The 26,430-nt window shown below is 47.2% G+C and overlaps 1 protein-coding gene across 7 annotated transcripts; it reads left to right on the top strand.

The window, feature by feature from the left end:
• Window positions 1–383: 383 nt before the first annotated feature.
• PACSIN3 (protein kinase C and casein kinase substrate in neurons 3) lies at window positions 384–24,092 on the top strand. Of its 7 annotated transcripts, XM_051620417.1 has the most exons (13): window positions 711–820; window positions 13,576–13,662; window positions 13,869–14,034; window positions 15,122–15,222; window positions 15,647–15,803; window positions 16,581–16,816; window positions 18,369–18,524; window positions 19,088–19,263; window positions 20,077–20,197; window positions 20,672–20,808; window positions 21,437–21,502; window positions 22,014–22,174; window positions 23,779–24,092. In XM_051620417.1, exons 4-13 carry the CDS (start codon window positions 15,169–15,171, stop codon window positions 23,892–23,894), a joined length of 1,380 nt encoding a protein of 459 aa, XP_051476377.1. In that variant the 5' UTR covers window positions 711–820; window positions 13,576–13,662; window positions 13,869–14,034; window positions 15,122–15,168; the 3' UTR covers window positions 23,895–24,092. The 7 variants fall into 7 exon arrangements, with proteins under 7 accessions (XP_051476379.1, XP_051476376.1, XP_051476377.1 ...); XM_051620416.1 differs by lacking the exons at window positions 711–820; window positions 13,869–14,034 and adding an exon at window positions 385–510; XM_051620413.1 differs by lacking the exon at window positions 13,869–14,034.
• The last annotated feature ends 2,338 nt before the right edge of the window (window positions 24,093–26,430 follow it).

Raw genomic sequence — 26,430 nt, forward strand, 5'->3', positions numbered from 1 at the left:
GCAACGCAGAGAAGACCCCAGCCCAGCGCCCCGGGGCCGGGCCGCGCGTCCCCCCCCGGCGGGCAGCACGGCGCACGGCCGCCTCCCCACCCCCCGGGCGCCCGCCATCACGCGGGACGACCCGGCCGGACCGGCCTCTCCGAGGGGGAGGCAGCCCCCTCCCCGCTGATTCAGAAGCAGGGCCCCGCATCTCCGGGCCGAGCCCAGGCTCTCCCCGCGGAGAGGCGACCGCGACGCAGAGCGGCACGGCCCCCAGCCCGGCCCCACCTGCCCCGCAGAGCCCGCTCGGCGGCCCGTTAATTGGATCAAGGGCCCGGCGGAGGGGGCGGGGAGGCGGGAGCTTCGCTGCAGCTCCCCCGCCACCACCGGAGTGTCCGGAGCGCCCGGGCCGGTCCGCCCCGCCGGGAGCTGCTGGAGGCGGAGCAGGAGCCCCCGCGCCTGAAATAGGGGGAGGGCCCGGCCCGCTCCCAGCCCAGGTGGCCGCTGCCCGCCCGCCGAGCCGTCTGCCAGGTAAGCAGCGGCTTCGCCTCTGCCGGGGCAGGGAGGGCTCCGCTCCCCCGGGCCGAGCGCCCTCCGTGCCGCCGGGACGCCTTCCGGACCTGGTGCCCGTAAGGAGGGTCCCGCCGCCGCCTCCCCGCGGCGGGCAGCGCGGCCCGGGCGGCGCTGGCGGCTGCGAGGGAAAAGTTTCTTCACGGAAAGGGGCGGGCGGGGGAGGCGGTGCCCGGCCGGGCGCTGTCTGCGGGCAGAGGGGGCTCGGGAGGCGGTGGTGCCTCCGGCCGTGCGCGGTTCGGTTCGGCTCGGAGCGGCGCGGAGACCTCCGGTAGGCGCAGGGGAGCGGCGGGGCCGGGAGGGGCAGCGGGGCCGCGGTCCCCGGCAGGTTGTTCGCGGGGGTCTGGGCAAAACTGCTGGGAGAGCTCCGGTCTCTTAGCGCCCTTTGCTGCCCGGTGGCCGGCCTGACCTTCACCGGGCGCCTCGCCGCCGGCCTCCCCGCAGCCCGCCTGCCGCCGCCCCGTCGCTGGGGGCTGCGCGGGCTTCCCCTCCCTCCGGAGCCAGCGCCTCCGTCCTGCTCCGCGGCGGGGACAGGGGCCCCTTTGTGCCGAATCCGTGCTGAGCCGCTTCCCACTCTGAAACCGGAGCCGCGGGCGCTGGCAGCGCTGTGGCGGAGAGGGGTAAAGCGGCTTCCCAGGACCCCCCGGGGGAAGGGGCCGCGCTGGGGCCCGGGCTCGGGGCGGCTGCACCCCCTGGGCTCGGGGCGGGGGTCACTCGTGTCGGGCTGCGATCTGGTGGCTCCTGACAGCCAGAGTGAGGAGTACGGTAAACGGGACAGTCCTGGCCTTGCTCGTCCTCTTCGTCCCTCCTGGCTGCCGACAGCAGCCCTGGTGTCAGGGAGGGCAGGGCAGGGTGCGGGGCAGGCTGAGGGGCGCTGCCCGCGGCCGTGTCGCCTGGTCCCCGCAGGCTGCGGGGGTTACCGTGTCCTCTCTGGCCCAGGGCAAGAAAAAGCTGATAAACGTGGAGGGTATTAGTGGGCCTGAACATCCAGCGCTTGAGAAGACAGCGTATGAGTTGTCAGTGCGCATGGGAGGAGGGAACCGTGATCTCTGCAAAGCTATCAATAAGTGAAGCTAGCGTGGCCCAAATGCCTTAACCAGTTTCACCACTTTCTGTGCCAACTACGTGTCCTTTGCTTGCTTCAGTTCTTCAGGCTTGCAGAAGACTCAGAGCTCAGTGATGAGGGGGAAGTTAGCTGACCACCTTTGCACACTTGCTCCTGGCCCTCCAAAGTAGTCTGGGCTTTTCTTTCAGTCTTTAACCCTTCCTTACCCAACTGATGCTCCCTGCCTTCTGAAACAGAAGATGAGTCTTTTTTCCCCTTCAAATCCACTGCTGGTCTAATTTGCACAAAGGAATTTCTGATACTGTAGTAACTGATTGCAGTACAGAACCCTAGCAGAGCCACCCACTCCACCCTGGAATTCAGATGTCACCAAGAAGTCACTAAGCCTTATGACGACTCAAATAATTCTCAGTTCGTAATGGGAGCAGAATGCACAACCATAGCGTGTGGGTAACATGACAGGGTCCAGATACTCCTTGGTCCAGGTGTGAGCTGGTCTCTGGGTGGAGTCAAAGTGGAGCTTCTCCCTGTGTGTTGCATAACTGGGCACGTTCTTTCAGGCAGGGATTCACCTTTCTGTGAAGTGCACAATGTGCTCTGTGTGAGACTGAGTCTGTTTTCCTTTGACAGTGTTTTGTATCATTAATGGTATTTGACTAGAGATGCCCTAAAATATTTACAAGGTTGTCCTTAGAGTTGCAGCTTGGAACAGAGTGAATGTGTGAGCTGGATCAGCTACTTGCCATCTTCCCTGTGGTGTGCCTGATGCCTTGTTTTGCTTTATTAGTGCTTTTTTGTTTGTTTTGAACTATGAGTTTGAGCTTCTCTGGCTTGCCCGCACTTGTTCAAGTGAAGACTGTCATCGGGCTGTGAAAAGGGATCACTTCAGTGTGTCAGCTAGGCATAGGTCTGAGAACAGCTGCCCACCTTGGAACTCCATTAGCCAACATCAGTGAGTGAATAAGGATTGTGTGTGGCTGGACTGTGCCAAAATGCCCTAGGTCCTTGGCAGACTGTGTGCGTAACCAAGTCATAAAAGCCTGAACATCTTGCGGACATAAATTAATTCTTTACATGACAACGATTGATCCTTTTAGTATTTTAGGTTATTGTGGATCATACAAGAACTAGGCTGAATCTTCTGGGCTTTCCCTGGATGAACATGAGTTAAAAAAAAAACAAGCCTGAAATAAAATAAATATATCTCTCTCTCTGTGTATATATATATATATAAATATTCAGCAATACAGTCAGGTATATTTGTAATGTGACCACTCTTAGGAGATGACTGAAGAACTGTGAGAACACATTAGTCATTGCACCAGGGGCAAGATCACCTCCTGTTAGGAACTCATATGATATCACTGAGTGTGGCAAATACTGTATATTCTTTATTCTGGCCATCTGAGGGCTTGAAATTATTTGGTGGTTGTTTGAACGATTTGGTCTGTGTCATGGCTGGCATTCAGGGATTGAACTGGGGACCTCAAAAGCATAAAAGCTTGTAGCCTGAGTGGAAAAAGCTATGCTCTTGATCAGAGAGCATTAATAAACTGCCTCTATTTTTGCCATCAGCTGATCAGTGATGTGTGAATTTGGGCTGCTCTTGAGAGTTCATGGGGAAATGTCTAAACAATAGAAGAGCTGTTCAAGACCTCTGAGGGACTCTTATCTTCTAAAAACAGACTTTCTGATCAGGCAAGCTATTTTATCACTAGTTACTCAGCATGATGGGCGTAGAGGCTGTATGACAGGGAACTGTGTCAGATAGATTAAAAAAAACCACGAACAACCTTAATATTTTAGTCTAAGGCCTTAGTGGGTGGGACAGAAAACAGTGACTACTGTATCTGGAAGTTTTCATGAAGAATTTGGGATTGTTCTCTTTGAATAATAACAAAAGAACTTTGCATCCTTGGAGCAGTTAAGAAGCTGTTCAAGAGGTAGCTTTTTGCCTGCTACCTTGTGGCATGGTGACCACTGTAACTTAGCATCTAAATGCACTCTTAACTGTCCAGGCACAAGTTTGTCCAGCAGCACAAAATGTAATGTTAAAGCAAAGAACGTGGTGCATGCTCTGCTGTAATTATCCAGCTTTGTTTCTGTGACTGGTACAGAAGTTTCATGTTCCTTCGGGCTGAAGCTGGGCACTGCTATCAGCAATACGTGTGACTGGCATCCTAATCATATTTCAGCCTTCAGTGGTTTCTCCTCACAATGGGAAAGAGCCTTCCAGACCTGGGATAGTCAGAATTTGTGTGTTAAATCTAGTGGCTGTCACTGGGCTTTGTAATTTGTTGAAGAGGCATGTGAGAGATCTCCATGGTACCGGGAGCTTGGATCCAGAGGCATTAGGCTTGTGTGGGTTTTTATGCTCCCTTAGTAGGTGACTGTGATAGGATTCTGTTTATCACAACCTGTCAATAAGTTTTTTCCAGGCTAGAGGAGTTAGAATTGCTGCAGGCAACCTATAACTAACAGTGTTATCAAGTCTTCAGCCTCCTCAGTCCTGTCCACGCTATGAGCTTGCCCAAGCTGTGTCTCTTAATGTTTGCAGATACAGTACTTGCCTCCTGAGCTACTGGGGACATGGTGAATCTTTTCAGTTGCCTATAGACAATTATCTGTTGGCAGTAACTTCCTCCTCTCCCTCAGTATCCCTGCTGCCAAGCCAAACCTCTCCTGCTCCTGAGAGTGCCAGGTTGTATCAGCTGCAGCAGGGGTGTGGAGAATTCTGAAGTAGTCTTGCTGCCTGTATTTGACAAGGGCAAGAAGCTTTTATGGAGGATTAGGAGAAGATGCAGTATATTTAATTTCTTGAGTGGTTGTAGGTACTTAGTTTTGCTTTTTGGTGTTTTCAGTCAGCTCTTCCTTGTGCTAGGACTTCTGAGCTATAGAAACCTGTGTGGCAGTGTGTTGTTGACTCCAGCAGGCTCCTACTGCAATGCAAGAAAAAAACTGGGGTTCTGAGCTGTGGGGTAGGAGCTGCTTTGGGAGGCCAGAGGAGGGAAATAAAGCCCACTGGACTGCTCTCTTTGTGCTGTTTTTAAAAAGCCTTCCAGTATTATTTCCTTACATGTCAGGTTGAGTCCTGAGGGTCAGAAACAGATCATTGCTTTGGGCAATGGGCTGAGAAAGTAAATGACATGCCACTGATTGTGAACAGTTAAATTCTATTCTGTAATGTGTGCCCTTTGGGCTGACTGTCGCATTTGCTTGTGTTCTGCTGGAGTCTTGCGGATAACCAGGGATGTGAAGTAATTTATATTAATAGTCCTGTTCTTCAGCTTGAGATCAAAAAAATTATTTGAAGAGGCACTACTGATTCCAAAGAGCAAATTCTGTGCATAGTATGAAAGTAGATAAAAGTTGCTCCATGACATACAGGATAATGAACTTCAAGAAGAATGTATGAAGTATGAATATCCACAGCACAGGCCAGTTCTTATTGGCTGCCCTACTTCAACCTTGTTATTTGTGTGTATCTCTGGGAAGTATGTCAGAAAGGCATATGGGTATCTTAACGAATGGAGAACCTACAAAGTGATTGAGTCTGCCGAGCTGTTTTTTGAACAGGATATGCCACAAAGTGGGTTTGAGTTACTGAATGTTCTCTCCAGTCCACAGAGCAAATGATGCTTTCTTTTTACATGCCTGGTCCAATAAAATACTGCAAAATGACTCTGTGTAAAAGTTGATCTTAGTCCAGCCAGTTCATGTGTTACTGAAGTCTGCCTTATGATTGCAGTTATTCTTTATGTTGTTTAGATTTTCCTGCAAGGAAGCAACTGAGTGAACAAATAGCTCTGATGACAAAAGGTGAACAAAGAGCCTTGCCATCAAACTGGAGGAGCTGACCACAGTGTGGAACAGAAGCAATGGGTGTGATGCTTTACCTTGTTCTTCTCCTTTACCATAAGAGGTGTCATGGCACTCAATTTTAGCCTATTCAGTTCTAATTTTTAAAAGTTGGTTGTACTCCTATAGCCTGTTTGGGACTTGAACTGTCAAGGGAACTGGATGAACTTCAGAATACCTTGATGATGATGATCTTGATTCGGGTTCTTGTCTGCATTATATGCGTATTTGGAAGGAAAGTATTCACATAGTAAAGAGTTTTAGTGAATCAGCTTTTACCAAGTAAAACCAGAAAACTGTTTCATGCAACCAGAGGTAAAGAAATGCAGTACTTTGAATTCATTGGCCATATCATTGCCACACACCTGGTCTGAATGGCAAAGTACTTGCCAACTCTTACCTCCCGTTTCCAGCATGGCTTTACTGGGGGAAAATCCTGCCTGACCAACCTAGTGGCTTTCTACAATGGAGTGAATACATCAGTCGACCAGGGAAAAGCAGTGGATGTCATCTATCTGGACTTCTGCAAGGCTTTTGACATGGTCCTCCACAAAATCCTTCTCACTAAATTGTAGAGATATGGGTTTGGTGGGTGGACTGTTCAGTGGATAAGGAACTGGCTAGATGGTTGTGTCCAGAGGGCAGTGGTCAACGGCTCGAAGTCCAGAAGGAAAACAGTGACACGTGGTGTCCCTCAGGGGTCAGTGCTGGGCCCAGTGCTGTTTAATATCTTCGCTAATGAGTGCAGGGTCCTGCACCTGGGCCAAGGTAACCCAAGATATGAATACAGGCTGGGGGAGGTCACACTTGAGAGCAGTCCTGTGGAAAAGGACCTGGGGGTACTAGTGGATGAAAAGCTGGACATGAGCCATCAATGTGCAGTGGAAGTCCAGAAGGCCAACTCCATCCTGGGATGTATCAAAAGAAGTGTGGCCAGCAGATCGAGAGAGGTGATTCTGCCCCTCTACTCTGCCCTTGTGTAGAATACTGCATCCAGCTCTGGTGCCCCCAGCACAAGAAAGATGTGGACCTGTTGGAGCGTGTCCAGAGAAGGGCCATGAAAATGATCCGAGGGCTGGAGCACCTCTCTTGTGAGGACAGGCTGAGGGAGTTGGGGTTGTTCAGTCTGAAGAAGAGAAGGCTCCGGAGGGACTTCATAGTGGCCTTCCAGTACCTGAAGGGGCCTACAGGAAAGCTGGGGAGGGTCTTTCTACAGGGGCTTGCAGTGAGAGGACAAGGGGTAATGGTTTTAAGCTGAATGACGAGATTTAGGTTAGAGATCAGGTGTAAATTCGTCAGTGTAAGGGTGGTGAGACAGTGGAACAGGCTGCCCAGAGATGTTGTGGGGGCTCCATCCCTGGAGGTGTTCAAGGGCAGGTTGGATGGGGCTCTGAGCAGCCTGTTCTAGTGGGAGGTGTCCCTGCCCATGCAGGGGAGTTGGAACTCGGTGATCTTTAAGGTCCCTTCCAACTCAAAAAATTCTGTGATTCTGTGAAAAGGCAGCTAATGGAAAGCACAACTATTGGTAAAATGAAGCCAGAAGTTGCAGAACTGTAGCTGGGTTCTGTGGTACTTCCAAATGGAAGGAAGGGGCAGAGAAGGCTGATTGGAGACATGTGACTACTGTGCAGTCTAGCAAGGCAAGAAAACACCAGCAGCTCAGTGTTAGGATGGAACTAACTGGCTTGTGGCTCCTCTAAAGGTTGATTGCATTGATTGTGGTCTGGTTCCTTAAGACTTCTTAATGGATTCAAGTAAACTTGATCCCTGCTCTGGGGGTTGCAAGGTGATTCAATCACAGGAGGTGAATATTCAATTGACAAAGGGACTTACAGGAGTTTGCTGGTTTGTTTTTTTTTCTCACCCCAACCAGGGAAAACTCCCCCTGTCTTCACTCCCCACTATTTTGCTCTTCTTTGCTCAGGGCTGGATGAGGCTGGGGCATTTTGTTTTGTTTGGATCACTGCTATCACATGTAAAAAGCTGCACAAAACAAACTTCTTTACTCAAAGTGTGGTTGAAAGTGGGTGGACTAGCTCAACCTGCTGTTGTGATGAGTTACCTTTACTAAATGTTACAGGATGGACTAATGATCTTTTCTTGCCAGTGACTGAGTGCAGAAAAAACATGACCAGGAAAAATGTAGATCCTGGAAAAAACTGCCTTCAGTGCAGAATGAGACAGCTAAGGAGGGGTATAATAATAGCTTTGACTGGAGCTTTAAGCAACTGTTTATCAGTGGCTTAGAAAGAAATAGCTTCCAATTGTTTGGGACCCCTTCTGATTAAAAGGGATGTGTTAATTGCCTGCATTTGCTGGCATGCTTGGTGTTTATTTGTGGAGACTGATGCAGCATGGTGGGAAGTACCCAGCCTGGAAGAGGGTAGTGAAGAGGCTCAGGTACTGGGACTGTAGAGATTACAGGTTCCCTACATCTGCGTGGGTTAGAACCTTGCCCTGAGAGGGCAGTGAGCCAGGGAGTGTGAGAACTGGGTAGTGGGTAAAATGGAGAATGTGTGGAACAGGAGCTATGTTATTGACAGGGCTAGGAAAGCAGGCTAGTGTAGTGCTGTTCCTGGTAGCTTGGATGTGTGTCTTTATTAAACTATCAGCTGATCCTGTTTGTAGCTGCCTGTTAAATACATAGACACAGCATACATGTCAAGATTATTCCAGCAGCCATTTAAACATACCAAATGAACATGGCCTGTTGCCCTGTTAGAGTATGGTATCCCATGGTCCAACATCGATTTCCTTCCTCCTTTAACTCTGGATATTTGAGATTATAATAACATTTTTCATATGAAGAACAACTGGGGATAAACTACCACAGATCTTGATAGCCAATACATTCCTTCATTAACATTATCTCATATTATTATGTTAACGAAGATAGATCAGTGTTCCTGTAATACTAAAGGTCTCCTACATCATATTGGAAAAGGAAGTATATTTTTTTCTTTCCTTGGAGAAGCAATTTCTGCCTGGTAAAGCTATGCCAGTCAGGTACCCTAACTCTTAGATTAGCAGCAATGTATTAGTAGAAACCTGTTCTATAGCCTTGGCTGCTGAGAACCTGTCAGGGAATAGGTAATGGATGTGCTAAGTATCTAATTCTAAATTAACCTTTTGAAATCAATTTGGGGTAACATATAGGGGGATGTCTGTCTTCAGTACATTATCTTGGTCTGAATGTGGAGAAGACCAATATAAAGCAGCTGTGGACTGAAATAAGAGAGTAATAAAGCAGCATGTAGCCTCAGGAAGTCTACCCCTCAAGTGGAGCAGGATCTTGTCTGTATTTCAGGACTTTGGTATAATCATGGAGAATTTTGCTAGTGGACAGCCACATGATCTCTAGAGAATCATTGTCTGGGAGATAGGCTTCTGTTACAGGCTTGCATGTAACTGAAGTGACCTTTGTGTGTAGTTACTGTTCTGCCTGATGTCTCTCTGACCTCTCTCTGGCTGGAAAGATCAGCTGGAATCTTTCTCGAAACTGCATTAGGCGGCCCTGGCAGGCTTCATTCCTTAGGGAGCGGCTGGAAAACACTGGCTCTTAGTCCCTTTCCCAGTCAGGTGACTCTATCGAGGGTGTGACCACAGCAATAAGATAAATATCTTTAAAGGAAGTTCTGGAGGATCTTCATGTTACTTGGCATCTTCTCTCACTGCAGACAAGAATCGGCCCCTCTTCAGTAAGGTAAGTACACCTGTAAATATCAGTGTTCCTATATAATGGCAGTGGAGAGCATGTTACTGGGCACCATAACAGTCACTGGTTCAGACCTATTGGATGTGCACCTCCAGAGGTGGTGAGGCTGGAATGGACACCTTGTCCCATGTTCCATTTAATTCTTTCCATCAGGAACCTTCATAACACTTCTGTACCAGTAGCAATCCAGTTCATTATACTGCTGGCATCATGTGGAACCTCCTGGCTTCAGCTCTCTAGTTCCTTTCTGACAAGTTGATGGAAAAAAATAAAAGGTTTTCATGTTTGTGGTTCTGTAAGAAGAGAGAGGCTGTTGTCCCTTTGTGTGTTTGGATTCTTGAGATTGAAATGTTTACCTGCAACTGTCTTGAACGGCAGATGAGACCTACACCAGAAGTGCCCTGGAGTGAAAATAATACCTTCACCATTGCCTGCTGTACAGGAAAAGTGACTCTTTGGGAATCAAACAAACTGGTTGCAGAAATCTCACATTGCTGCCTTGTGGTGTTAGTTGTACTGAGGTGGAAATCAGTTAGTAGCAGCCCATTCCTGATTAAAACCCTTGCATAGCTTGACTTTAGAATCTAAATAAAAAGAGGTCCATAATAAAAATGTCCCTCCACCAAGTCCCAGTTGCTGTTACTAGATAAATATAACTCGGCTTGTTCCTGTGTGTCTGTATCCAGCAGTTGGCTGTTGCACTTGGGGAAGGGGACAGAAATTGGGCAGAAGGCCTTGTGCGGCAGTGTACAAGCTCTGTTTCTGTGGATGAATCCCTGCAGGGCTGCATGCACCAGCCCTTTGAGCATTTGTAGAGTTCAGAGGTTTGTTCTTGGCAAACAGAGGAAAACAGTTTCTCACGAGGAGTCTCAGGAGACAGCCAAACATTGCACAGAAGTGATGCCTTAGGCATTTGGAGACTGAAAGTACTGGAGCGGTGTAGAGGGAAGAGAATCTTTGTGGCTTACCTGCCTTACAGAAGGGTTTCTGAGGTGGAGAAGAGTGATTATTGGTTCTAGAAGTTTTTATTTGTGGATCAGGACCCTGTTGTACTCATGTACAGACATGAAACAAAGACATATCTTGTGTGCTGCCAGAATTGCATTTGTTTTGAAAGGGAAGTTTTCAGCCTTGGGTTGAGGGCAGGGATCTGTGGTCTGAGATGTGTGACTGACTGGAGCGGTGGTGAGATTAACAGCATGGTTAAAGGTGGAAACAGCTCTGCCATGACAAGCCCTCTGGCATTTATTTCCCTCAATGGAGTGCAGTATCAATGAGGCAGTCAGGAGCCATTCTATCTTTCTGTAGCTGAAGACCAAGAGCCATTTTTTGATAACTTAATAGGGAGTTGATAGCAGGTGTGGCCTAAAAATTACATTGGTCATAAGTGAGATCAGGTATTTGGAGGAAGGAGGGGAGTATCTTTTATAACATGACTAGCAAGAAGGGTTATAGCTCTACAGAATTTCCATTTGCATGGTTTAGTTTGTCTACCTGATGTTGCTTGTTGTAGTGGTGTCTGTGGTATGTTCATCCGTCATCTGGTGAAGGTGTGAAGTGCATAGAGACACAGTCACTCTCTTCCTCCTTCTTCAGAGAGCTTGTCTTGCAGGAGCTGCAGTGAGATCTCAAGTAGCTCTTAACTGTGATAGCTGAAAGAGGAAGGCAAGAAGGTAGGCATAAACATTCCTTTGCCCTGTAAATATGATTTGTTAGATAGCCTCCTCTTAGCAGAGGTGGCAGTGGCACCAGGAAGAGTCTAGTAGGTGATGCTGACCCACGTACAACTCTAGTTGACCCAGTTTAATTCCACCTATATTGCTCATACTGGACAGGCTCTTCCAGCTCTCCTGAATCCTGTGGTGGCTCTTGCTTTATCAGGCTGTCCACAAAGTATCCCTGTCATCTCTGGTTTGCTGTACATCAGCCTCCAGGCTTTGGCCTGTATAACTCATGTCTGCTTTTCCTGGCAAATTCAGTTTTCCCTGGTCTCAAGCTTTTGGTGGCTAACAACACATGCGGTGTTTTGGGGATAACTAGGTATGAGCATGAGAGGGTGGAGTGGCAATCTGATTGCTCTTCTAGGGCTCAGGGTGACAGCAGCAGCTGTTCTTCAGCCCCCGTGTGCAGTACTAAGTACCTTCCCTATGTCTGCATGCAGATCCAATTTGATCTGCTGACTGACATGGGCTCATGGAGTATGTGAAGTCTAGAAAAAGCCTGGCAGAAAGGGGTCCTCCTTGTTCTTTGACCTTTTTGCTTGTACCAGGCTAGATTTTTTTTTTTTACTTCTATAATGTCTATATGACTGCTATGGAAATACATGCTCAACTGGCTGCAACTCAGGTCATGGAGATTAGCCTGTAGAAATACTATACCACTTTATTGTATTCTCCCACCTAGCTACTGTGCCAGTGACTATGGTATAGCCTTAAGCCATGGGATACTTTGCTACGTGATACTGTAGATGCTGAAAACTCTCATGGGTTCAAAAGCAGATTGGAGAAATTAATGGTGCAGAAATCCATTGAGTGTTACTAAATGCATAGGTGCCACATCCCGCTCAGGAAGTTCCTGTCAACAAATGGTTAGAGGCTTGGAGAGCGTGCAGGAAGGCATCATGTATGCTTGCTCTGTTCTCAGAACAGGGGAAGGTATCTGCTTTTGGCTGCTGTCTACAGAGACTGTGAGGCTGCAAGAACCCTTAGTCTGATTCAGCACGACTACTATTCTGTTTCAGAGCCTGCTGTTCTTAGTGATAGTAGATCCAGTTATTTGGGTATGTAACCCCTGAGAAAATAAGTAGGTATGGCTCAAATCTATTGTGGAAACTACAGAAAGAATGGATTCAGGTTTTTGATGTTTGGTTTTTGCTTGACTGTGCATCAGATGCCACACTCTTGACACTCGGCAGCTTTCCATGTTTACCCCCAAATTCTAGCACAGTGTAGTCAGCTTGAATTTGAAACCAGAGAGGGAAGGCATGTTTGTGATTCATTGCTTCCTGATAAAAGGGATGGGGATGTGGAATAGAAAAAGTGATACAACCTTTGTGTGTCATACCTAATTGATCTACATCTTCATTAGAAGAAAGAAAGGAAGGGTCTGTGACAGATTTAAATATACTTTTACATAGTGATTCATTACGGTTTTTTTGTCTTTGACATTTTAGGATTGTGTAGCCTGCTTTTACTGGGGACCACTGGGAAATCTTAGAAGGTTTATGATGAGCTATAACTTCTTAACCAGTGACCTGGATCATGCAAAAGTATCTCGATTCTTCCCCTCACCGCTTCCTCACCAAAGATCCCTAGTCTGTTTGCAGTAACCCAGTCTGCTTTTCTTTCCTTCTTCCTCTTTTCCTATCTTCTTTCACTCCTCCAACATTGTCTTAATGTCTGGCTAAAAACCCAACTTCCTCCTGTGTTTGGCAGTTTCTGCTCTCAGCTGTATGAACTCTCAGTTGCCCTAACCTTCCAGGCTCAGCCAAGTCGGTATTGATGACTGAGCAGAAGGTTTTTGCTTGTTGCTCTTTTTGACATTGAAGTAAATCTTTAGGGAAATAAGTTGGAGGGAAACAAAAATGCCTCTTTCTGCCCTTTCTTCCCTTATCGTCTGCAGGCCTTTTAATTCCCTTTTCTCTGTGGAAAGTTGATGACAGTTACCTATACCATAATGAAAGGTTTTCTGAGAGTGTGATGCAGGCAGCTTACAGAACTAAGGGTCTAAAAAGGTCTGCTGGTAGAGAGCCACATCCTACTAGGGCTGTGCTTGGTGCTTTGCTCCAAGCCTCTAAACCAGAATATATGTTCTTGTAAGTTTTGGTTTGGGTTTTTTAAATGTAGACTTATCAAGTCCTTTGTCTTGTATGTAAATCCTCTTCATATTTAGTAGAAAGGACTGGAACAAGTGTATGTGTTTGTGCTTCCTTTTTTGTCCAAAAGCCAGATATGTGTTTTAAGTGTGGGCAGCAGTGAATCGAGGCGGTGGAGTTTGCTAAACCAGACACTGTATGGCCAGGGGGAACCAGTTCCCATGGACATGGCCTGGGCAGTGTGCTTATTTGGGGACTTTCTGGCCCAAGCTGTTCCCATTGCTCAGCTGTTGTGATGCTACCTTTCCTGAATGCTGCTGTCATGCCGCCCCAGTGTTTCTATTTTAACTCTCTCTGGGGCTAGATCTTGTGACAGAGGGATTTGGCATCTCTCCTACGTGCTGGGACATGGCATCTCAGGAGGCATGGTAGCTGCAGCTGCTATATCAGAGGGTGCCCCTCCTAGTAGCTGGCAGAAGGGGACACCCTGAGGATTGCAATGCATCAGAACAGGCAGCATCCTCCCGCAAAGGAGTGGCAGTGTCTAACTGTGCCCATCTCTGTTTCCTCCAGTCTCTTTTTTTACAGACTTTGAAGAGCTCAGGCCATATTTGCCAGCTGCCCACTGCTGCTCTGTGGCATCTCACTTTCAGCTTTCAGGTATGTAGTTACTGGGGACAAGAGTAGAGTTCCATGCCTTGGAGGCAAATAAGATAGCTTTGCAGCCTACTGACAGATGGTGGGGAGGGAGGACAGGGACAGCTGGTGGCATGGGTGGGGGTATTCTTTGGGTTTCAGGGTTCGTGCACCTAAGTGTCATGTCCCATTTAACAATTTGTTTCTGTGACTGGAAATTGAACTTTCAGCCTTCTGGAGGAATCCAGAGGAACAGCATTATTCCTGATACTCTCCATGGGATGAGACTGGGCAAACAGAGCCAGACTGTTTCTGGAAGAAATGTAGGAAATTCCTGCAATCTGTGTTGGGGTGCTTCACAGTGTAACTCATGCCACTAAGAAGGATTTGCAGGAGGTGGGAGATGTGGACTCTTGACCTAATCTTCGTGTCTGCTGTGTGCTCTGTGGACTGACAGAATGAGCAGATAGCTCTCTGGGGTGTGAGGGAAGCTTTTTATAACTAGGAATGTGCAAGAGGAGAAGTGGCAGCAAAGGACATCTATGCTGCATTAACCCAGGCTTGCCTACCATGGAGTGGATTTGTGTGACTAGGCTTCAGCCTTTTTCCATTACTCCCTCCCTCTCATTCCTGCACAAGAGCAACCCTGAACCTTTCTCCAAGGAATTCTATAGTGTCACACCATGTCAGGCACAAACTGGCAGCACAAACTAGCAATGGGGAATGGGCAAATGTTCTGAGACCACAGAGGATGAGATGAACCTTTTACCTTCTAGCCTAGGTCTTGAGCCTAATGTAGTGAGCTGAGTGTAATGAAAACACCAGCTCTACAGGGATGGTTTTCTGGAAGCAGTGCTGTGGGGTAACCAGCATGTGTGCTGTGTTTGGCTGGGTAGGCTCCAGCATGTTTCTGTAGTTCTGCCCAAGCCCAGCTTATAGGGCTCCTCCCCATCCAAGACATGCCTGCTTGCTGACTGCTCAGCCTTGTTTTCTCCAGTCAGTTGTTGTAATACCATAATCCTGAGTCATATTGGGAAGCTGGAGTCTTCTCCATTGACAGAAGACTTACTTTCAAGGCAGATTTCAACTCACTTTAGCTGCTCAGTTTTTATAGCTTTTGCTACCCTCTTGAGAAGGCCTTGGTTAAGAAAGGAATCTCTGCAGAGGTGTCTGGTGCTGCTGAAGAGTGTTGGATTCAGTAGCATCTCCAATATCTGTACAGTTGAAGTTTGGCAAGATTGTCTTCTACAGTGTGCTACAGACCTGCCAAAGGAGGCTGTCTGTTTCCAGGGAGGGAGGAGGCAGGTTCAGTCCTGGACATCTCTGCTGGATCTAGCCATCTGCTGCTGGCAGTGCAGTGATGCCAGTACTTGCCTGCAAGGCACTGAGTTGGGCTCCTCTAGCTCCAAAAGTCATGGAGAACCGTGATGTCTACAAAGCCTCAGCCAGTGCTATGTTAGAAACCACTTTTCTCTCTTCTCAGCTTAACTGAAATCTGCAAAAATTCTCTGCTGCAAGAAAACAGGGGTGATGTCATCAGAAGATGATGCTGGCGGGGAGGCCCCTGGGGGCAGTTTCTGGGAGGTAAGAAAGGATAATCAGAGTGTGAGGGAGGTAGGAATGTCTTCTTAACCTCCCACCTGTGGAATTAGGGGGTTGAGTTTCAGATTCCTGGGTGACATATTGTTGGGGAGTGGAAGGGAGGAACTATGGGAGGTTCAGTAACACGCAGTGGGAGGAGGTGACCCTTTCCTCCATGGATGCTGTGGGGTGAGAGTTCCCTGTTCAGCTAACGCTGATCTGAGCTGTGAGAGAGGAGCAAAGCAACTTGGCTTCTTCCTGCTACTGCTGTGCCTGCCTGAGAGTGCCAGAAGAGGGTCTGACCCCAGCTGCTGGCTTCAGAAGGGGCTGTGCTCCCTCCCCATGCACTGACTAACCTGCTGCTGTCTGTTCTGAAAAAACATTAAAGTCAGTACAGTACAAATGATTATGTTGTGTGAAATTTCAGGCTGGAAACTACAGGCGGACAGTGAAGCGTGTGGACGATGGGTACCGGCTCTGCAATGACCTCATCTCCTGCTTCCAGGAGCGAGCCAAGATAGAGAAGAACTATGCCCAACAGCTCACAGAGTGGTCCCGTAAGTGGAGGACCAATGTGGAGAAAGGTAAAGGTGTCACGTTGGACTGGGAACAGGATGCAATCATTGCACTCTCTTCTTTGAGTACTACCTCTTATTGAGATTATGCTGTTTCCTTGGGGGACAGGCTTCCCTTGTGCAGGAAGGGGGTGACTTTCTTGGGTGTCTTTTTTGTGTGTGTTTTTGTAGCCAGACCTCTTATTCACTTGGAGAGGTGTTCTCTGCATTGTCAGATGTTTGGTTACAAAAAAGAAAATGTATTTGTTTAGTTTTGCAAGTCCTTGGACAGCACAAATCTTAAATCAGTCTGTAGATCTCCACTTTTAAGGATGGCTTGGCTGTCACTCCTTCTTCAGTCAAATAACTACTAATGCTGTGATTTAGCAGCAGTGGGCTCAAACTGATAGCATCTTGCAAAGTAATGGGAAACACTGGGATAGATGTCCCAGAGGACCTACTGGTGTGTGAAGCAGAGGCTCAGCCTCAGTCATGAACTACTGCTGCTGTCTGTCCTGAAGCTCAGGCTGGATCTGTGAAGAGAATTTTACAGAAACCTTCTTCTAGCAGGCACTATCTGGGACAGTTCAGGCTGCCCAAAATAAATGGCCAGTTTGACCAGCTGTGACAGACAGTCAAGGTGTTGCCTGTTGGGACAGTGTGGAGACCAGTCAATGCTGACTTGTGTGATGGGGGAAGAGTTAAGAAAGTGACTCCATACTGATACATGTGTGTAGGAGGAAAAGAATCTGCGTTACCTTCTGTGGGCAGAAGGTGTAAGAACCTCTCTGGTGCTTGTTCCTGCAGGTCCACAGTATGGTACTCTGGAGAAGGCCTGGCATGCCTTCCTGACAGCTGCAGACAAGCTGAGTGAAATTCACTTAGCTGTCCGGAACCACCTGGCTGGTGAAGACTCGGATAAGATCAAGGCCTGGCAGAAGGAGGCCTACCACAAGCAGATGATTGGAGGCTTCAAAGAGACAAAGGAGGCAGAGGATGGGTTCCGCAAGGCCCAGAAACCCTGGGTGAAGAAGATGAAAGATGTGAGCAAAGTGTGAATGGGGAAGGAGGGAGAAGGCCCACTGAGCTGGCTGCCTGATTGTGAGAGCCACTGGACTAGGTTTAGCCAGGGTAGCAGGGAATGCCAGAGAGGGAGGGATGTCGTGATGGTATCTTGTTCTTGGTGATTTTTTAGCTTTCTTCCTGTATGGGAAGAATCACAGACTATTTTCTGGTTGGAAGAGACTTTTAAGATCATCGAGTTGAACCGTTAACCTAACGCTACTGATTCCAGAGCTAAACCATGTCCCTAAGCACCACATCTGCACATCTTTTAAACACCTCCAGGGATGGTGGTTCAACCACCTCCCTGGGCAGCCTGTTCCAGTTCTTATGCTTTCAGTGAAGAATTTTCTTCTAATTTCCAATCTAAACCTTCCCTGGCGAAACTTTAGCCCATTTCCTCTGGTTTTAGCACTTGTTACTAGGGAGAAGAGACTGACCCCCACCTCCCTGCAGCCTCCTTTCAGGTAGTTGTAGAGAGCCTTAAGGTCTCCCTTCAGCTGCCTCAATAACCCCAGTTCTTTCAGCTGTTCCTCGTAAGACTTTTTCTCCAGGCTCTTCACCAGCTTTGTTGCCCTTCTCTGGACTTGCTCCAGCACCTCAATGTCTTTCTTGCAATGAAGAGGCCCAAAACTGAACACAGTCCTGGAGGTGCAGCCTAATCAGTGCTGAGTACAGGGGGACATTAACTTCCCCACTCCTGCTGGCCACACTATTTCTGATACAAGCCAGGATGCTGTTGGCCTTCTTGGCCACCTGGAAACACTGCTGGCTCATAACCACCCTGAGGTCTTTCTCTGCCACGCAGCTTCCCAGCCACTCTTCCCTATGCCTGTAGTGTTGTATGGGGTTGTTGTGACACAAGTGCAGGACCTGGCACTTGGCCTTGTGGAACCTCATATGATTGGCATCAGCCCATCCATCCACCTGGTCCATGCCCCTCTGTTAAGAGGCTTCCTGTGCTCAGGCAGATTGACACTCCCTCCCAACTTAGTGTTGTCTGCAAACTTACTGAGGGTGCATTTGATTCCATCATCCAGATCACTGATAAAGATATTAAACAGAACTGGCCCCAACACTGAACCCTAGGGAGCACCACTTTTGACCAGCTGCCAACTGGGTTTAACTCTGTTCACCACAGCTCTTTGGTCCCAGCCAGCCAGGAGGCTTTTTACTCAAAGAGTACAGCTGTCTAAGCCATAAATAGCCAGTTTCTCCAGGAGAATACTGTGGGAAACTGTCTAAGGCTTTAGTAAAGTCCACATAAACAGCATCCACAGCTTTTCCCTCATCAAACTTTGGTAACAGGCTCTATATTCCTGCATAGCAGGTGAGCACTGAAAGATCATCTGGGGATACCAAATGCCAAAAGGTAAATGCCAAACGTTAGGTTTACTAAATGCCAAATTGGTGTTCTTTTTAGGTTGTCCTGAAACAACTGCTCTTGACTAACAAATGTTAACCTGCCCTCTCTGAGTAGCAGAGGATCGGTGTGGTCAGGATCATGCCTTTCTCTGCATACTCCTCCTACAGGTGGAGACTTCAAAGAAAAACTATCATGCAGCTCGTAAGGAGGAGAAGACAGCCCATACGAGGGAGAACCATGCCAAGGCAGACTCATCTGTCTCACAGGAACAGCTGCGCAAGTTGCAGGAGCGTGTAGAGAAGTGCACTCAGGAGGCTGAGAAGGTGAGTATGTTGAATGGATGTGGGTCACAAAGATGCTCCTCATGAGGAAAAAGCACTGATTGTAACATCACTCAGTGAAATGGCTCCTGCTGAAGCCTGAAAGGAGGAGTGAGATTCCGTTGCCTGAGGTTTTAGCCAGTTACACTGAGACTTCAGCAACTTAGACTAAGGTCTCTTTATTTTTGGTGTTGGGTAAGATCTAACTTATAAGTAAATTAAGAAAAAAAACCCAACAACTTAGGGATTTGGTGCAGGGCGTTGGAGCTGCAGAGCTGGAAGTCTTGGCTACTGAAAGTGGCTGATCTGCCTGCCCAAAAGAATGAAAGTGCAGAAGGTCCTCCGTGGAAGAGGGTGGCAAGGAAGAACAAAGAACTGTCAAGAATAATAGGAGACCAATGGACTGGGATACCAGCAGTGGGATTTCTTCTTCTTTCTGTGCTGTATTTGTTCAGCAGTGCAGGAGGAAAAAAATTGTCAGCCCCAAGCCAGAGCAGGGGGAGTGTCACTGGTTTTGACATCAAGGCAACACATCTCACCATTGCTGTTGTCTCGGGTTGATACAGTGCAAGGATCAATATGAGAAGATGCTGGAAGAGCTGAACCGCTACAATCCCCGCTACATGGAGGACATGGAGCAAGTGTTTGAGGGCTGCCAGGAAGCAGAGCGCAAGCGATTGTGCTTCTTTAAGGAGATGTTCCTGAATCTGCACCAGCATCTCAACTTGTCCACCAGTGAAAGGTACCAGCCCTGACACAGGAGGGAAGTCTGCCAGGCTGAGGTCCCCTGGGCTCTGGTGAGGGGTGACAGTACTAGTGTCTGAAAGGGAGCTGACGGCTTGCACTAGGCAGGTCTTGCTCCTTACCCTTTCAAGTGTGTCTGAGAACTGGCATTTGGTCCCTTTAGGCTGAGCAGTGCTGGTGTCTCTGATCTTGGACAGCACCAGGCTCCCTAGAAAGGATTCTTTCTGCCTCTGAATCCTTCCTCTTCCACTGCTGTCCAGTACTGTCCTGTGGGTGTGTTTTTATTCTACGAAATGCCTCCACGTTGCTATATGTAATCTCAAGCTATGTTGCCTTCTGGTATCTGTAGCTATTTCATCTATTCTGCCTTGAGTAAAGAGACTTTTTGTGAGATAAAAACTGTAAGCCTACCAGTTGCCCCTATGTAGAGGTTACATGGGTGAAATAGATGCAGCCAAATATCTTCTGTGCTTCTGTACTTTAAAGATAGAGGCAACAAATCTGAAAAACATCTGTCTTTGTGCAAGAATGTGCCAGGCTTTTTCAGTGCTCATCTGATGAGCTGTGCTGAGAGCTGGCAGATGTTAGCCACTGCCACACCAAACAAGTCTGTCCTGTTTGCCAGGCTGACTCTTCTGTAAGTGTGTGGCTCTGTTTTCCTAGGGCTGAACAGGTGCTGCTCTAGCATCCTTAATCCTGTGAGACTTTGAATGCTATGCAATTGTGCATGAGTTTACACTCTTCCTTCATGGCTTTTGGGAAATTGCTGAGGGGCTGAGTTACTAATGGTTCTGTCTGTTCCTGGTCATAGCTTTCATGCGTTGTATCGAGATCTCTATCAAGTCATCATGGCTGCAGACAACCAGGAGGACCTGAAGTGGTGGCGCAACACTCACGGACCAGGCATGGCAATGAATTGGCCTCAGTTTGAGGTGATGTAGCATTCTAAAGTGTACTATGACTATTTCTAAACATCTAGCTGCTTTACTGAAATTGGTGGATTGCTAGTCTTTTGTTGGGAAGACCATGTCTTCACTTGGCAGGCTCAGGATGGAAGGCTGTTCTAAACACAGCTTCTGCTGTGTTGCAAGCCCTTTGGTGTCCAAAGGGATACATGCAACCCTGCCAAACTGAAAATGCTTCAGCCATCCAACTGCAAGATCAAAAAACAGGGCTTGGCGCTCAGGGCTTTTTGAGTTCCTGTTAAAATTTTTCCATGGCCTTTCTTGTAGCACCTTGGGGTTCAACAGGAGTGTGGCTGCTACACCAGCAAGGCCATTTGGCTGACCAGCTCAGTGGCAACTGAAGTATTATTTTGTATTCTCTCGTTCTGTATTGGTCAGCAAAGATGCACAGAACTTTTGTATTTGAGTGGCTTGATGGTGTTACTGCTTTTCCCTGAATAGGAATGGTCCCTCGAAACACAGCGGCCAATTACCAAGAAGGAGAAGAGTGGCAAGATGGCTGACGATGTCACATTGACCAGCATTTTGCCTACACGGGATGGTGTTGTTTCACAAACTCCTCTGCAGGGAAGGCAAAGGTAAGGGCTAAGTCAGGGATCCATCAGGTTAGGAAAAGTACCATTCTGCCTAGGGTCATTAAGTTGCATCGATAGGAGTCATCTCTTACATTCCTGGCCCTTGGCCATGGCCTTGCCTGTGCCACTCTGAAAATGACAGGGTAGGAAAGGGGTCTTTGGGTATCTTTTTAATTTTGTCTAGTATGTATTGCCTCACGGGCTGCCTTCCTTGTAAATATCCTTCTAGTAATGAGATCTAGCCTGGTCAGACTAATGCTGTATGAGATTTTTGACACACATTTCCCCAGTTATTTTTCCTTCCCAGTGAGAACTGGGAACTGGCAGCTTTGCCAGTTAGCTGTGCTGTTTTCTAAATGCAGGCAGTGGGTTGTTTTGGTGGTTTTTTTCTAGCATGGTCCTGAGTACTACCTGAGAAGTCTGGGTATAGCTGCTTCCCTTGCCAGGAAGCAAGCTGGAGAATAGGGAGAGGCTGAAGACGCTCATGGTCTACAGTTTCAGCAGCCATCCTGCTTTGAAAAGTGCACTCTGTCCTAAGTGGGCTTGGCAAAAAAAGAATGGTGATATAGAGATGTCTCAAGGCCACTACTGCACTTCACAGGATTCAAGGTCCCTATTTGCCAACCTACAGGTTTTCCTATCAAGAGGAGCAGAACAGCTTCTTCTATGACAGCCTAAAGGCACCCACCTGCCTGAAGTTAGTATGGAACAGAGCCTCTTCAGGGGTGTTTGGGTTCCAGATGCCTGTCCTCTGCTGCTCTTCCCTTCTGCTTTTTTTCCTGACTTGGAAAACAGCATTCCAGACGTGTCTTTGGGATGGGAGACATGGCTTTTCCTGTCTGTCTTATTCTCAGCTGGAATAACTGGACACAGCTGGGCTCTCCAGTTGGGAGTGGCCTTTCCTTGTGTGAGAGGGTCTGCTAGAGTTAGGGTGAGGTCATGAAGAGTGTGCATGTGTGAAAATACTTTGAGAATGAGTTAACCTGGCCCTTCATGCTCTAATGCTGGGATGCTTTCAATCAAATTCAGCATCTCCTGATGTCTCTCCTCCCCATTTTGCCCTCACTTGGCTGTTGGGCCTCTTGCACCTTGTTCTATAGCATTGCAGTCTAGGGGGGAGTCAGGGTGGTGCATGATTCAGGAGGAGATGGGTGAGAGATGAGTCTGCTAACAACCATCTTGTTCCCTCTCTCCTTCCACATACAAAGCGGAGGAAAGGAAGAAATTTCGGAGTGGTCAGATGAGGACACTCCCAAGAAGTGCCTGGATGCCAACGGGCATGAGGAGGACATAAAGGTACCAGGTGTACGGGTACGAGCGCTGTATGATTACACAGGACAGGAGGCTGATGAGCTGAGCTTTAAAGCAGGTACAGAAGCACTAATCTCTTACTAACCTTTTGCTGTCCCCACTCAGGCTGACTGAATGATTGAAACGCTTTTTCAGAACTGGATGTCCCCCTAAAAATTGATACTTACTCTTCTTCCCCTGGCCTGACCCATTGCCAACTCATCTGAGGTGGATGATCCACTGGGCAGCCCAACTCATCTAGACTAAGGGATAGTGAGAGCACATAAAAAGAGCAGGCCTGGGTCACTGTGTGGGGAGAGCAGACCCCAAGCAGTAAGACAAATCCTGCCTCCTCTTAAAAGCATTTACTCTGCACTGTGTCTTGCTTCTCCTATATGCCATAGATACAAAAGAAAATATATATAGGTGGTCTGAATTGCTCTTTGAAGTAACCAGAAGACAGATGCTTTGGGAGAAAGCTCAGCTGACTGACACGCACTACTGAAGGCAGAGCTCAAGTGGCATAAAAGAACTATGCAAACTGTTGCTCAAAATGGGTATCTGGAGAGTGGAGACCCTGGCTCCTAGCAGAGGATTGAATGAGAGAGAACAGTGGAGCAAACAGAACCTTCCTCTTTTCTCCCTTTAGTTAAATTTAGTTTGCTTGTGCCATCTTTTCCAACTGCAGGAGGACATCTGGATCTTGAGAGCGTTTCTAATCTTGCTTGGTTTGAGTCTTACATGGTATCTCTGTCCTATACCTTTCCAGAATACACCCCTTTTTAAAAGGCACTGAAGTCCTTCAGTAGCAGGGGCTTGTGCCTGAGGCCACTATCTGTGCTGCAGTGTTACCACACTAGTACATGTCCTAACACTAACTTGTTGCTTTAAGATATCTTACAGTTTGGGTGCTCTAGAACTTGACTTGGCTCTCTCTTTCCACCCAGCAGATGTAAGGAGGCATGACTGGTTAGCTTTAGTCATCCCCTTCTTGAGTCTTCTTTGAGCAGCATGCACCAGTGAGGCTTAAGCTTCACAGCAGATGACTTTCTTTCTCAACTTCTGCCAGTGTGGGATGTGCTTATTGATACAGTCAGAATTCCCTTTCTGGCAGAAGTATGACCTTCTGCTGGTGGAGAAGGGGATCTTTCTGCCCCTTCCCAAAGTAGATCTGGGAAGGTTAAAAGCTTTGCCTGGTCACAGTCTGAAAAATGAGTTGATTCCATGCCTTGCTGGCCAAACCAGACACTCCATCATGGAATAGTCATTTTGAGTTCTAACAGCCAGAGCTTAGCAGCCTCTTATGTTTACTTCCTACCTGCTACAGAGAAGCCCCTCAGAAAGAAATCTGATCATTCTGATCACTCTAGGTAGTACACATGTTCCTCTGGGGGAGAAAAGCAGGCAGAAATACAGAGCACAAAAATATTTCTCATGTTGAACATCAGAAATGAAGGTTTGTCTCTAAGTTCCTTGGCCTAGGGGATGGTATTAAGAATAGATACCGAAGAAGACAGTAACTCTGCCTTTGATTAAACTGCAGTATGATACAATGTGATAAGGGGATGGAAGTGTGGTGATTCAGACCAATAGGTCTTGCTTTTTATCAGTTCTTTCGAGGTGAGGAAAAGTGCCATGCTGCTTTTCCCAAGGCTGCTTCCTAATGACTGTTTTTGCTTTTAGGTGAAGAACTAATGAAGATTAGTGAGGAAGATGAGCAGGGCTGGTGCAAGGGCCGACTTCTTAATGGCCAAGTTGGACTCTATCCTGCTAACTATGTTGAGAAGGTTGGATCATGATTGCTACTGCCCTGCTAGTGTCTCAGCCACAGCAGCATCTCCTGCAGAGGTCACTGGGCCACTGCTGGCCCGAATCCACCTTTGCAGTATATCCAGCAACTTCTGGACTTTGAGGGCGTGTATTCCATGTAACTAATGCTTCATTTTAAATGCCTAGATCTGTAGGGATTTTCTAATAAATAAACAAGGATGAGTAAAGACTTCTGTTACTGTGAGCACTATGGGAGTGCAGAAGGGAACAGATCCTCTTGACTTGTACTCAGTGAAGGGAGATAAGTGTCACGTGTGGCTCTTCAAAACAGAAAAACAAGACTTCCTTGGCTTCAATGCACATGTATCTGTGGTGTGGTGGGGTCTGCCCTGCCCCCAGGCTTCCTGTTCAAGGAACTTTGGATGTGCAGGGCCATAGGGAACTTCTAGTCTTGCTTCTGCTTTTTGGCTCAATCAAGCTGACTGGGAGAAATCTATTTATTCTCCCACATCTTTCAGTATCTTTCACCTTCAGACTTGTTGGCTCCCCTGACAAGGCAGCTGGTTTAAGTGATACAGCTTCAGCAACCTGTATGTTCCCTCCCACAGACTTCAGATTTATTGGAATAACACCAGGAACTAATTATACTATAGCTTGGGAACAGGAGAAAGAGGCTTCTTGCTTGCATGATGTGGTTGTTAGACTAACAAGTTGTGAACTGAACTGTCTGGCAGCAGGTTGGAGTTGAGTCGGTGTCAATTAGAATGGACCTTGTCACACACTGAAGGCTGGTATTAGCAAAGAGGCAGCCACACTCCTGTGTTGTTCTGCTTAGGACCCCTAAATGCACTAGTATCTCTTGGAGTTTCTAATGCTTCTGCTTCTGGCTATACCACTCTTCATTGATGCTCTGCACAGCAGACACCTTCTATTTCCTTCTACATATTCTTGACTTACACATGCTAGAAGTGCACTCCCTGCTTTGCCCAAGACCTCTACACTGTGATGAAGGGTAGCAGAGTATGGAAGCTACCTGTTGCCTGGCATATTAGCTATAGAGGGATAATTCTTTTTGCTCTCAATTGCTGAAAGTTGTTAAGTGTTGTTCAGCAGGTAGGACCTATCAGACCCCTTTATCTGGCTTGTCTTTCTGCCCTGGAAAGCATCAGAGGCTGCTGAGATGAAGTGTGGTCCTGATCAGTGCTCTGCATATTCAAACATGAGGGATGATGAATGTGTTCTGTATAGGATAACCTGAGAGCTTGAGGGAGCAAGAAAGGGAAGAGTTACCATTTTTGGAAAAAACAATAATTTAAAAACTGTTTACTTACTACATCCACTAGAGATTGTTGCTGAAATGCATTTCGAGTTCATAGTAGCATTATGTAGTGAAATTCCTATTCTGGGTTAGCACATATGAGGAACTTAGTTGTCAGGCTCACAAAATTCAGTTGGTGCCCCACCAATCACACCAGGGTAAACTGGTTCAGAGCTGCTTGGAGAAGGGGTGATACAGATAAGGAATTCTGAAGTCATAGGTGAACATTTGGGATTAAATGATGGGAATGTTAACAACAGCTACTGAACCAAAATGGGTGTTTTAACCAGTGTAGACTGAAAAGGATGTGGGGATGGACAGATTCAAACACTGTTAACTTATGGGAGATTAAAGCATTTTGCCTGCCTGCCAGAGCTGAAAGTAACTTTTACAGCACACTGGATGCCTTGAAATGCAGTCTGCCACAAAGAGATCTGAGAATAATGCTATTTAGTGCTTTTGTGAAACCACAGAAATGTATCAGGTTTTGTAAAGTCTTGCTGAAAGGATCCCTAGGACTGTGCTTCCTGAATGGGGAAAGAGGTCTGTACACCAAAGAGCTAAAGCATTTTGTTCACAATCAGTTATGTCATTTCACAAGAAAATAACAAGTATTCCTAAAAGGCAATTAAAGACCTAAGCAACAGACCTCAAAAATGCCTGGATTTAGTTATGAATTTACCTATTATTCTACATCCAGTGTTTGAAGAAACCTCTAAGCTTATGCCATGTAATTAGAGGTTTTGGTGTATAAGCACTTGGATTTATTTAAGGATCTAGTCTCCATTTTCAGTGTTATGTCCCTGGTAAAGTATTGTCAGTGTTGTACAGTAATTGCAAGTGTTCCACTTGCTGGCCCACAGCTGAATGATTTGTTGCTGCTTTGTCCTGGCACACCTGAATGTGAGGAGAGCATGCCTGCCAGGCAAGGGAGATAACGCAGACAAAAACAGTCAGGGCTGGAATGACCTGAGATGTGCTATAATGCCTACTGAGATGTACCTTGTTAGCCTGGATATTTTCAAACACTAATGCTAGCCTTTCATGTAAGGTCAAACAATTCTAGAAGGGGGTTATGAAGGATAACATGGAGGCTTGACTTTAATTCCCCTTCTGAGTTCTAGTCAGGCTATAATTAGGGATGGAGTTAGGTGTGGCCAGAACCTGCTATGAGGACAGAAATGTCCAGTGACAGGACCTCTGATTACAGTACAAACAACCTGAAATTCCACAGGACAAAGTCTGAA

This window comes from Apus apus, chromosome 5, assembly GCF_020740795.1.
Source record: "Apus apus isolate bApuApu2 chromosome 5, bApuApu2.pri.cur, whole genome shotgun sequence".
Classification (NCBI taxonomy): domain Eukaryota; kingdom Metazoa; phylum Chordata; class Aves; order Apodiformes; family Apodidae; genus Apus; species Apus apus.

Excerpts from the sequence above, each read along its gene's own strand:
- PACSIN3 (XM_051620419.1), top strand. The coding sequence starts at position 15,169 with ATGTCATCAGAAGATGATGCTGGCGGGGAGGCCCCTGGGGGCAGTTTC. Across the intron at positions 18,525-19,087 it reads GCACTCAGGAGGCTGAGAAG|TGCAAGGATCAATATGAGAA; the intron begins GTGAGTATGTTG and ends GGGTTGATACAG. Across the intron at positions 20,198-20,671 it reads TGAATTGGCCTCAGTTTGAG|GAATGGTCCCTCGAAACACA; the intron begins GTGATGTAGCAT and ends TTCCCTGAATAG.